The sequence below is a fragment of the Cuculus canorus genome, chromosome 3 (genome assembly GCF_017976375.1).
Source record: "Cuculus canorus isolate bCucCan1 chromosome 3, bCucCan1.pri, whole genome shotgun sequence".
NCBI classification, from domain to species: Eukaryota; Metazoa; Chordata; class Aves; order Cuculiformes; family Cuculidae; genus Cuculus; species Cuculus canorus.
Genome location: NC_071403.1, coordinates 122,570,662 through 122,583,231, shown reverse-complemented (window position 1 = coordinate 122,583,231; position 12,570 = coordinate 122,570,662). Strand labels below are relative to the sequence as shown.

At 44.7% G+C, this 12,570-nt stretch overlaps 1 protein-coding gene across 1 annotated transcript; it reads left to right on the top strand.

The window, feature by feature from the left end:
- The first annotated feature begins 5,335 nt into the window (after positions 1-5,335).
- Positions 5,336-8,940, top strand: LOC128851787 (gallinacin-9). The gene is made up of 3 exons (XM_054063246.1): positions 5,336-5,495; positions 7,272-7,401; positions 8,599-8,940. Exons 1-3 carry the CDS (start codon positions 5,438-5,440, stop codon positions 8,612-8,614), a joined length of 204 nt encoding a protein of 67 aa, XP_053919221.1. The 5' UTR covers positions 5,336-5,437; the 3' UTR covers positions 8,615-8,940.
- The last annotated feature ends 3,630 nt before the right edge of the window (positions 8,941-12,570 follow it).

Below are 12,570 nucleotides of genomic sequence, written 5' to 3'. Positions count from 1 at the left end.
GTTCCCAGAAACTGAAGAAAGTATGATGAGATGACTCTGGGAAGAGGTTTCATAGCATTTGTTCAGCACGTGGGGATTTGCAGTCACACGGTGGTTTCAGGAAACCCAAGTCAAACCAATATTAGGATGTTTGTTGTCTGAAGATTAAGGTGCTAAAGAAGTATCCACTTAGGAACTCGGGAAAGTAAATGGTACAGAAGCAACCTGCTATTAGGTGATTTTACAAAGGAATGATGCGATCCTCAGTCTCTGTGAATGATCGCTCTCACTAGGGAGCAATTTCTACTGGTAGCAAACAGACTGGTAAGAGAAACTGGCACTTCTCCAACATCATATTTCTCTAAGAACACCAGTTAAGCCTGATCAAAGGAGATTTGGGGCTTAGAAACCGAATAAGGTCTCCTGAGTTTGCTTCCAGGTGTAATTTTTCTACAGAAATACACTTTCTCGGAAGAATATACCCATATCTGATATTGATGGATGATTTTGTTCAGGGTTAAAACTCTTCCTATTGAGCTGTTAGATTTCGGCTGGGTTGATCATCACAGCAGTAGAAGTTGAAGCCGACAGATTATTCTGGGGTGCAATACAGACCTTTTTCCAGCTAAGGAGTCAACCTACTGAGTTAATTGAAAAGGAATCTTTGAAATTGGAAACAAGGTTGGATTCAGCAAGGTACATTGGGATGTTTAGTGGCATTTTAAGTGGTTTTGGAGTATTTAAACTATACACACAGGTCTGGCTGTAGCTCATGACCTATGAGAACACATTTCTTTCCACTCGAGTTCTTCAAACTGCACTAGATTTGTGGGTTTCAGTAACTGAATCAAATCCCCTGATCTTTATTTTGGGTGAGCTGAATCAAAATTTTACTACTAGTGGTAATAAATCTCGTTTGCCAGTGCCCATAGTCCATGTGGACTGGATGTCTGGAGTCTTAGATACCCAGCACACATACAGGCTGGGGCTGTAAAGGTAGTTACCAGGTACTGAGGCTTTTAGAGATTGAGCTTAGACTACACTTCGGCAAAATAACAAGATCCTTTCTATCCTCCCAGGATTTCGGCAGAGTGAGGAGAGATGGCTTTCCTGGGTCAGTGCCCTTGTACCAGCAACAATTCCACTGCCTTGAGGAGGTGATTTTGATGGATTCCTCCTCTATCTAAACCCTCCTGCAAATGAGCATTAAAAGAAGCTTGCAGAGGGCACGTCTTGTCAGCGCACCGCTTCTGGAGATCCAGGTTTTTCTTCACTGAGGTCACTCCCTTTTCTGCTTTTAATTCGCAAGCCACTTTGGCACCTTGGCCACCTATTCCAGCCTACCTCACAGGGATGTTTGGAAGTTCAATCAGTTCAGGTTCATGCAGCTCTTGGAGGATATGAAGCAATATATATATTATTATTTTATTCACACACAAAAATAAATGTCTTCTTAAACCATTACCTGTGATCTCTTATTTTTACTGTGGTTTTAACTCAAGGATTATTGAGTTGTGCAATCTTTGCATACAAACAGCTCCATGCAGTCTCACATATTCCCGGATGATTTGGAAAAGGGGATTCTTAAACGGCCACGAGATTTGATGATAATACTAAAGTATTCAGGATGACAAGGCTGAAAATTCAGTGTGAAGAACGGTACAAATGATTCTTGATAGTGAGTGAGTGGATGGCAAAAGTGCAGTCAAGAGACACCTCCAGTATTGCAGCCTTTATATATGGATTTATAATAGAATTGCAGAACAGTTTCAGCTGGAAGGAACCTCAAAGCCCATCTAGTTCCAATTCCTGCCATGGGCAGGGACACCTCCCACTGGATCAGGGGCTCCAAGCCCCATCCAACCTGGCCTGGAACCCCTCCAGGGATGGGGCAGCCATGGCTTCTCTGGGCAACCTGGGCCAGGGCCTCATCACCCTCCCTGCAAAGAATTTCTTCCTAATGTCTGATCTAAATCTTCTCCTTTCCTATTTAAAGCCATTCCTCCCCATCCTGTCACTCCACACCCTTAGAAAAAGTCTCCAGCTTTCCTGGAGCCCCTTTCAGCGCTGGAAGCTGCTCTAAGGTCTCCCCAGAGCCTTCTCTTCTCCAGGCTGAACAACCCCAACTCTCAGCCTGTCCACATAGCAGAGGGGGCCCAGCACTCTGATCACTTTCATGGCCTCCTCGGGACCCGCTCCAACAGTTCCAGGTCCTTCTTATGTTGGGGATTCCAGAACTGGACACAGGGCTCCAGGTGGAACATATATATTCCTGAGATCATAAATACAGTGATGGGGTCTGAACTATCTCTCTACCCAGAAACAAGATTCAGTGTGACATACAGACTGGTTTTGAAAACATCAAGTCTGTGTTCAATGACAGTCCTAAAAGTGTATTTGATGGTCTGTTTTATTTAACAGTACAGATATAGTCCTGAACTCTGTAGTGCTAAAACTGCAAACCCAAGGTGGTTTCCATTGTTTCCTCCCATAGTCACAGATGCATAATCAAATTCTTTTCTCCCACCACCACAAGTAATGGAAGTGAGAACTTCATTTTTTTACATAAATTTCCTACACCTGTCTTGAAAGGATGTCAGGGCAATACACGTCTGACTTCATCCAGGTGCGTTATCAAAAGATAAGGGATTTCACCATGGCACTGGAGCCTACTTTTAAGCAATTTAATTGATCTTCGTGTTTCTAAATCTGCAGCTGTATCAAGCCAAAGAAAGGGATGATCTTTCTCCACAACTGTAGCCTTTTTTTTTTTCCTGTGTATTTGAGGAGTCTAAATAGAACTCCTATCAGAAACACGAAGGAAATGCAGAAATCAAAAAAGGTCAAATTAACACAGAGATTGTGCAGCATTTATTTCCTTCCTCTTGTCTTAACATCAAGCACCATCATGTACGTTTCACCCACTGCCTTCTTAAATGTGTCTGTAAACATCTGTGTTGATCACTGTCATTTTTCGCTTGCACTTGGCTTTAGGACACGAGAACTCAACACCACTGTTTACTGCCACCTTTTTATTCAACCCTATACCAAAGGAGATTTTTCACTACATTCTCTCCTTCTGTTAGAACCAATCAGCTGCCCATCACTTGTAACTAAAAGCAAGAACCCTCTTTCAGATCCAAATATACTTGCCTTCCTTGCCCCACAGCCCAGAAAACAGAGCACAACAGTAGCAATTTCCCAAGCTGAAAAGGCAAACAAACCAATAAGCCCCCTGGAGGAACAGAGAGTCAGAGAGATGAAGTGACATTTTCTGGGTGATGAATTGCCGTTTCTTCACGAGGACAGGTCCATACAAAATCCCCCACCCACTCCTTTGCTACCAAGTCAAATATTAACTCTAACAGACACCTCAGGATCACAGAATCACACAGAATCACAAGGTTGGAAAGGACCCATTGGATCATCGAGTCCAACCATTCCTAACACTCCCTAAAACATGTCCCTAAGCACTTCATCCACCCGTTCCTTAAACACCTTTCCATCACTAACAGCCCTCCACCTCTCTCTGCATGCTGATAACTGCTTGCCAGCATCTTCTCCTGATGCTCATGGAGAAGGAAGAAGTGGGGCACCTTGCCTGGGCTCCCTTTCCCCAGAGCCACACAGTCTGCAAGGGGGCTGTTATTGCCCCGGGTGTGTTCATCTTTCCATGGAGGAAACCTGGAGTCAGGATAAGCATTGCTGCTGCTGTCCTGCTGGAGCTGGGGGAGGGAGGTGAGGACTGAGATGTTCTCCCTCTCCTTCCCTCTCCCCAACACTGTTTGGTTCCAAAGAGCATTGGACAATTTGTGACAGTGTGGGCCAACGCTAGCAGGGTTTGCTCAGCAGCCTCGCTTCCCAAAGCAAACACCCCTGCCCTTCGTGCCACCTGGGGCCCGCGGGACGAGAGTTATGCAAGGAATAGGCAGCTGCATTTTCCTTCTCCATTAATGTTGTGACTGATCTGTCGTGTGTTCTTTCACAAACTGAAACAGCCGCTTCGTGCCCTGCTCCGGATTGGCCGCAGCCAGTTTGGCAGACACACTCCTCTCTGCTGTCTGCACTCAGACACGGCTCAGCTCCCGCTGCTGTTCTCCATTGCTTCAGTTTGCTGCTCTCATTGAAGCAGTAAAAAATTAAGCACCCTCATGACCAGAGTTCATTAATGATTCTTGACTTATAATGTTTGTCTGGAAAAAAAGAAATGGCACTTGCAATTCTCGTGTTTCAGGAGGGGCGTTTCTTGGAGTTGAACAAGAACTAAGAGTGCTGTACAAACCTCTGGTGACACTTCCTCTGATAACAGAAGGGGAGAAATCACGCATGAGTAGACTTGGTATGTTGAATCTATGAAATCAGAAAGAGAGGTCTGAATCTCTTCATAACCACATCAGGAAGGTAACGAGCACCAAGGGAAATTATTATTAGACCAAAGTCATTTTGGGCAAAGAATGAGCAGGTTTAGACTCTTTACAAAGGCCAGACTTTGGAAGAAGGTTCAAACCACCAGGGTAGGGTATGGGAAATGAGTGCCTGCAGCAGCAGCGAGCAACATGACCTCAATGTTTTCAGGATAGAGCTTAACTGATTGCTGAAAGTGAATTGGGATGCAGACTCCTATGATAGCTTGGCACAAAGCACAGCAGTGTCCTTTCTGTCTAATGATGACTTCTTCAAGGTTTGATACAAAACCATGGCTAAAGTCACAAATATAAGATGCAGGGAGTAACTGAGTTCTGGACCATGCTAGAAGAATATCTGCAAGGCTGGAGCTACTACCACGTGTGCAGGTTTCATAGCCCGGAGGGGGAATGTCCACAACCCTTTCACCCCTACCATGCCTTCTTCAGCTGCAGCCCTGGAACTCCAATGCAAGCAAGGACTGGAGATCTAATCCTTTCCTGCATTCAAGGAGAGGGTCTGTTGCCTCTTTGTTTCATGCAGTCTTGCAGGCCATCTGTCCTGCCTTTGCTGTGCTCACTGAGCCTGGTGGCTGAGGGGGGGGACAGGCTGTCACAAGATCATGGCCAAAAGCCATGGCACATCAGCAGTTCCCTGTGGTTTACAGTATTGCAGATGACAGGAATCCACCTCTCCCCTCCTCCAATCCTGTGTCCCGCCTGGGTGCAGCCCACCAGCTGGCACAGGGCATGCAAGCACAGCGTGGTTTGGCTGCTCAGGTCAGCTAGAGTGATTTGGTCATCGCTCAGATTAAGTATCTTCAAATGTGTTAGGTTGCAACATCTTCATGCATCACCATTCTCTATAGTAACAGGGCAATGAACTTGCTGTTCTTCAGACAACCACTCCTCCACCCCCCTCGTTCTCTGCAGTGCTCCTTCCCACACCCTTTATAAGGAGAGGGACTTGTCGTCCTCTGCCTTGAACATCAGCTTCTACCCCTCTTCAAGTATCTTCATACGGGCAAAGGCTATCCTACTACCAGCTGGCAGCCATGAGAATCCTTTTCTTCCTCTTTGCTGTTCTCTTCTTCCTCTTCCAGGCTGCCCCAGGTAAGACTGAAAATAGTCAGATGGAGGCTTAAAGGGTGGATGTGCAGAGGTGTCCGTTAGAGCCCAGCAGTGAGGTTCAGATTGCTTCTGTGCTCTTGCACTTCATGTATTTCATATTACAAACCCCCATCCCTAGGCTTAGTCCTAATCTGTAAGCTGTTGAGCTGAGATCCTTGCTAGTCTTCCTGACGGTCTCTTTCTATCATCTTGTGTTCCAGTCATATGATGACATGAAAAAAGATGCTCCTGCGTATTGAGGCAATTCTTAGGATGATACTTAAGATGCAAACCTGCAATGTGAGCCTTCTCTTCTCACATTTCCACCCACACCTCCTGTCCGTGTATTCTAGATTAGTAAACCTTCTATACTTCTGGCAAAAAAAGTAGTTGTGACTGTGGCTCTTTTCCTAAACTCTGTACCATCCATGTGCATGAAATGAGCTCAGAGTGCATATTCACTCCAGGCTGTTTTGGGGACCTCAGAAAAGTTTAAGCTATCTCCATTGCTGCTTTTGTTTGCAATTTCATAGCTCTACAGATGGTGCAGTTCGAGTAGAGTTTCTGAGAAAAGGCAACAAGTTATTTTAAATCTCTTCATAAAGGCTTACATAGAAAAGACCCATAACACTATATGGCTTTTTAACTTAAGAGACAAAGGCAACCAAGGTCTAACGATGTCTTCAAAATCAGCTGAGTGTAATCAGCTTCACACAATTCTTGAATAATATGTGATTAAGAGAAAGAATTTGAGAATCACTGGAACGAATTGGTTTCAATGTGGTAGATCTAATCCTGAATAGAGTTTGCATGCCCTTTAAATTAAGGATAGACGCTAGTTTGATATCAGCTGTGGGCTGAGCTGGGCACAGAAAGTACTGGGTCAGATGATTGGGTCTGTGCTTAGCAAGAAACTGAAGCAGCTAAAAAGGACCTCTTCTGCCTTTTAAGGTATATGAGTCTTCGGGTGATACAAAAGATCCATTTAAAATGTACAGAGCTAAAACAACAAACAGGCTGAATGTCACAATGGGAAAAAGTAATATTTAGCCTGGAAATAATCTGAACTCAGATCAGGAGCTCGCGTCTCAGCTGTGATAAGCCCAGGCAGATCTCCTGATGATGGTGGAGCTGTAGTCTTTGCCACCATCTGAGCATTTGGCACTTCAGTTCTGAACATCCCAGCGTGGTAAAACTAGCATGGCATCAAGCTCAACCATACACAGTGCTAGCAGCAATAGTTACTGACTTTATTTTACAGCATATACTTAGGTATGTGAAATATTTTAGTCAGGCGAATGTTAGTTCCACTGGTTTGGCTGAGATAAAAAATTACTTTTTATGAAGTTTTATGCCATATATGTTTGCTGTACAATATTCTATGCAGTAAAGCAGTGCACAGGTTTTCTGTGAGATTAATTTTAAAAATACTTATTTCTGTGCTTCCTATTGGTTTTTCACATCAGTTGGTACATCTGCATGTAACTGGAATGACAAGAACACGAGTCCAGGAGAAAAGCTAAGGAAGCAGACGTTATCTTTGAGCCACTATTAATCAATCAGGCTGTAGTGGAGAGATGCCAGCATTATAGCCTGCTCTTCTGGTTAGTTTGTGTTTCATATGGATGTAAAGACCCTAAGAAGGTGTGATCAGGTTACCCCATCACAAACCAGGCACTGTGGTAGGAAACAACATACCATGACAGGTAAATCCGATGCTGTATATCTTGAGTCCTCTGCCTTGACAGATCATGAATTCTCTCTTGGATCCTTTTGCAGCTTACAGCCAAGAAGCTGCTGATACCTTAGCCTGCCGGCAAAACCGGGGCTCCTGCTCGTTCGTGCCGTGCTCTGCGCCTCTGGTTGACATTGGGACCTGCCGTGGTGGGAAGCTGAAATGCTGCAAATGGTAAGACAGATTCTCCCAAAGAAATCCTGCTGCACCGAGAGCAAAAAGACTTACTGGGCTTTTTCCCCTTTTCGCACAGAATGGACCACCTTCTCCTGGCCAAAAAAAACCCTTTAATTTCTGGGATTTGTGTCTGGTAGCAAAATCACAGAACTTTGTGGTGTCAAAAATACCATTCTGCTTTCTCTGAAAAACCACGGGAAAAAGTTGATGATGAGCAGGGAGGAACCTGGAGTCTGCACATTTAATATAGCTAACGGCATATCACGTATTTCTAAATACCTCTTCCAGCAGAAGTCTGGTACCAGGGCAGCATCAGCTCACATCCCTGCTGACCAGGATGGACACAGGTGACTTGAGACAGCCAGATCTGAGGACTCCCCCTCAAGCCACGCAGGCAGCAGGGTGGATCTTTGCACCACCAAACAAAATATAATCGGCAGAGAACAGCCATTAGGCAAGACAGGACTGACACCAGGGATGCAGTTCTTCATCCAGGTTACTTTAGCTCATGCAAAGCGCTGTATCTTAGACCAAAGTGCAACAGGGCACTTTCTGCCCTCTAGAAATAAAGCATGCTTTCATCACCACCAGCAAGAAAGCATTTATAGGAGGTATCTCATGCAGGGTGCTGCTGTAACATGCCATGGGCCAGCTCTACGGTTGGAGGTGGCATTTCATATCAAAGGAACTGCAACAGATTGACCCCTTCTTGCACCCCATACATCTTTTTAATCATTATTATTTATTATTATTTGCATTTATATTTAATCCAATTTGGATTCCATGAAACATCAGGCTGAAGGATGCAAAAAAAGTGTGAGAAGTCTTTTTACCCTTTTTCACAGAAAAAAAGGTGTGAAGGGCATGGAGGAAAGTGAGAGGATCAGCCCCTTTCTCGGTGCAGCTCTTTATGACCAAGTTAGTTTTATTCTTAAACTAAACACAAGCGGGTGTTCTGGGTCACCAGGAGCTGCAGCTGCATAGTTGTGGTGTGTGCTGAGTGGTGACATCTGCATCCTCTGTTTGATCTGGATTGTTTTATGGCCAGAAACACAGGTCAGCAGACCAGTCGCTAGGATCTCTGTCACTCCTTAACTTTGTGTTACCCTGTGTCAGTGGTAGTCTGAGACAGGAAGGTATAGTTGTTTGGATGAAGATAGATGGACTGATTAAGCACACGTTTTTCCTTTGCAGGACACCCAGTTCCTAAAACTGGCACCTCACTGATCACACAGACCAGAACTCTGGACATCTGAGACATCTTCCATTTTTGACATCAACGGATCACAGGCTCTATGTAAGCCTGGGGAGCCTTTACCACAGGGGTGGAGACTCTGAGGAACACAAGAAGATCTGAGGAGGAGTTCTTGTACCCCAACAAAGAGATTTGCAGCTTCAGTTCTAATAAAAGCAAATCACTATGAAACCACATTGCTGACATTTGCTTATGTATGTCAGGGTGGGTTTTGCTGTTCTTACTGTCTATAAAAATCAACCTGTAAATGACATTTATTTAACTAAATTAAGTTAATTTAAGTGTATGTGTCATTGAGTCCTGTTAAATTGTTCTGCAAATTTCTGGGAGGCAGTGATTTGTGTGGCAACATCTTCACTAACAAATCAAAAAGCACTAGAGCCCATTGCCTCTGCCATCCCAGTTCAGGGCACCTGGCTGGGCTTCAGGAGACAAGCTCAGTCCTCCACTCCTCTGCAGGGCTGTGTCTTCGAGCCCAGCCTAAGGCACTGGGAAAAACAGCAACACAGACATGCCAGGGTGGCAGAAGACCAACTTCTTTATGTCTTGAAACTGACTCACCATGTTCATGTCATTCAGCTCCTGCTGCCTTTATTTAGTCTAGACCACCATCATGTTAATGGAATATTCCTTCTCTGGGTCCTAAACTAGCCAAACTATTTATCCCTGCACTATATTGTCGGGAGGCAGTGGGGTTGTGGCTCCATCAGCCTCGAGTCTCAGCACCTGCCAGTACAAGGTACAGACACCCCTTCTTCCTTTCCACATCCCCCCGAGTGCTAATGCAAAGGCCAAAAGGATTTCAGATAAGGGATGACTGTAAGTATCGATGCTCTCCATGCCCTGAGCTGCTGTGGGTGGCCTTCCGTGGGCCCTGAGCGTGTCAGTTTGTGCCAGCTTTCTACCAGTCTGATCACTGAGGGGCCGGAGGAGTTATTTGTGACTGTTAGTGGCCAACCTCATAATGAACAGGACCCGGTCATATTCCTGTCCATATGGGGGTTTGGTTTCTTCCCCTATTCTTGGAAGTTTACAACAGGGCGCATCTCACACTGACTTCAGGTGAGATGAGAGCGAGGTCCTGCAGCAAAAACGCACACTGAGGCAATTCCTCACAGTTATGAGGACCAAACACCAGTCTTCTAGAGCACGTTTATTAAAATTCATTGAGACGTGTAGACTATGAAATACAAACAGCCCAGCTGAGCCTTCGGTGTCTCCTGGAGCCTTTATCCTCTAGCATTACTCACATAATTGCTAACTCTAAAAGGAAAAGATAATAACAAATAACTGTGCTGAAGGCCAAAGGGAGAACCTGCTCTCCCACCTCATGGGAACAGACTGCTGCATGTTGGTGATCTCCCCTCAGATGCTGGTGGCTGCAACACAGCTTCAGCAGAAAAGCATTTTAGAAAAGCGAGAAATATCAGACCTTCTGGATGGTTCAGGAATGGCTTTGGAGTTTCTGCCAGTCATTAGGTTTGTTTGTGGAGGAGTTTGTTTTCTTTTTGTTGTTCTTCATGTTTTGGAATGCGCATGTGTGTGTTAAACACATTATTTTCGGCTCAAAATTCTGGAGTTTCCAATGGGGTGATGCACTTCTTAAACTGCCACAAGCTCCGCTCAGCCCATTGGAGATGCAAACGGTCTCTAATCATACTGCAAAAAAAAAAAAAAAGGAATTTTCAAATTTTGTACTTATAACCAGGTAAGAATTTGAATAAAAAGCACAGAAAGGATTGAAAGAGCACCAAGACCTGATATTCCTGGTAAACTCATCGGTGCTCAGTGACTCTGAATATCTTAATTCACAGTCCTGTCGTGCTGAATTTTAATCATAAATTGCCTTTCTATTTCAATTAATAATGAATTGCCTGTTCTCTATACCTGAGGTTTCCTACTCATCTTGAAATCTCTAGTATGGAGAGGGATTTCTGCTGGTCACATTTTGCTTTTAATGTCTCTGCTGTTGATATTGAACAAAGTTTAAATAAGGACTCGAAAAATAAGACTAGCTGCAGCATTTTACAGCAAAAAGAAGCAGAAAATGAGATATTGGAATCAGTGGAGGCAGAGTGTAAATTTTCATGGATATTTCTTTCTGCAGTTTTATACTGGAATAAAGGCTGAACTTTAGGATTCCAGTATGGAATCCAAGAAAAAAACATACAATCTAATGTTTGGGTTTAGTCTAAAAGGGGAGAATAATGGAAGAGGAGAAACCATCTAGCAGAAGAACATGACTTCCAGGTTGTTCTTTAGGCTGTGAGACTGGCAGACTCTGCAAGTGGAACATGCAGGTTTCCCATGAACCTGACCCAAATGTCCCAGGTCTCCAGACAAAGTGCACATTGAGAGATGTGTCTTTTGAATCCAGTATTACTCATCATGACCAGTTTGAACCAGCTAATGGGCACAGCAGAAAAAAAAAGAGTTCATTTCCAGCTAATTACTAATCTGCTAAGGAGGTTTGACTGCGATCTTTCCCGTGAGGCACTCGAGATACATCATTAGTCATATGAAGGGAACAAGTGAGGAAATACTCAGGAATTCCTATCACAGAATCACAGAATGACCTGAGTTGGAAGGGACCCACAAGGCCCATCCAGTCCAACTCCTGTCCCTGCACAGGACACCCCAACATTCATACCGTGGATCTGAGGGCCTTGGCCAAAAGCTGCTGGAATATTATCAGGCTTGGTGCTGTGACTGCCTCCCTGGGAGCTGTTCCAGTGCTCCACCACCCTCTGAGTGAAGAGCCTCGTGTCCAACTTAACTCTCCCTGGCATCTTCCTGCCATTCTCTCGGGTCCTGTCCTTGGTCACCAGAGAGAAGAGCTCAGCTTGGTCACCTGCTCCTCCTCCTCCCCTTGCGAGGAAGTGGTGGACAGCTATAGGTCCCCCCTCAGCCTCCTCTTCTCCAGGCTGAATAGAGCAAGTGACTTCAGCTGCTTCTCATACAGCTTCCCCTCTAGACCCTTCATCTACTTCGTGCCCCTGTATTTGAGTGTACAAAGTCTCTGCCCCCTCGCCAGGTTGTACCAGGGGAGTTTCAGATCTACAGGGCAGACCAGGTGTATGAAAGTGAATCATAAACTCATTGCCCCCAAAACCACGCAATCTTCATCAAACCCATAACTCACCACCGTCCGACAGCAAGGGACCCCTTGGTGGCAGCGTCCGAAGGGCCTTGTACCGGGTAGAGGACAGTGGTTGGTGGAACAGGTACCCCCAGCCTGTTCACATTGCACTTCATTATAAGGTGCACGCATGAAACCTGCCCAAAAAAAAAGACCGAGAGCAAGGCAGGGTCACAGTGACAGTGATAGTCCAGGCTGCCCGTGGGCTGCCCCACCTGTACCACTACAGTCCCTCATTCTCCAAAGCAGGAGCCTTCGGTGCATCCCATGGACCGAGCTGACATCTGACCACTGCTAACTGTACCCAGTGTGTTGGTCGCGCTGGCTGGCCTGGGCCAAAAGGGGTAAACATAACCTTATTTCTATTTTAGAGTCTCCATACTCACAATCTTCCCGCTGCTTTTCCTCCAATTTTCTGTAGCTCTTACCTAAAGTGCCTTGAAGCACTAAAAGGAGAACAGCAATGAAAAGAGAAAAGATCTTCATGTCCGAATTCAGTGCTGCCAAATACAACAGCTACTAAGGAAAAAAAACAGAAAGAGGTCATGCGTGTGTCCTGCATTTCTCATTACCTGATCCATACACTATTTATGAAACATAAGCTGCCTTTTGTGAATAAAAATTGCCATTTATGCAATAGAGAAAATGTTCTAGAATAAATCTACTGAAAAAAACACTTTTTGAGGAAAGATATTTGACAGCGCATTGTGTAAGATCAAGAAAATGTATTTATAACCATAAAATATAAAACAATTAGATGAATACTGTGATT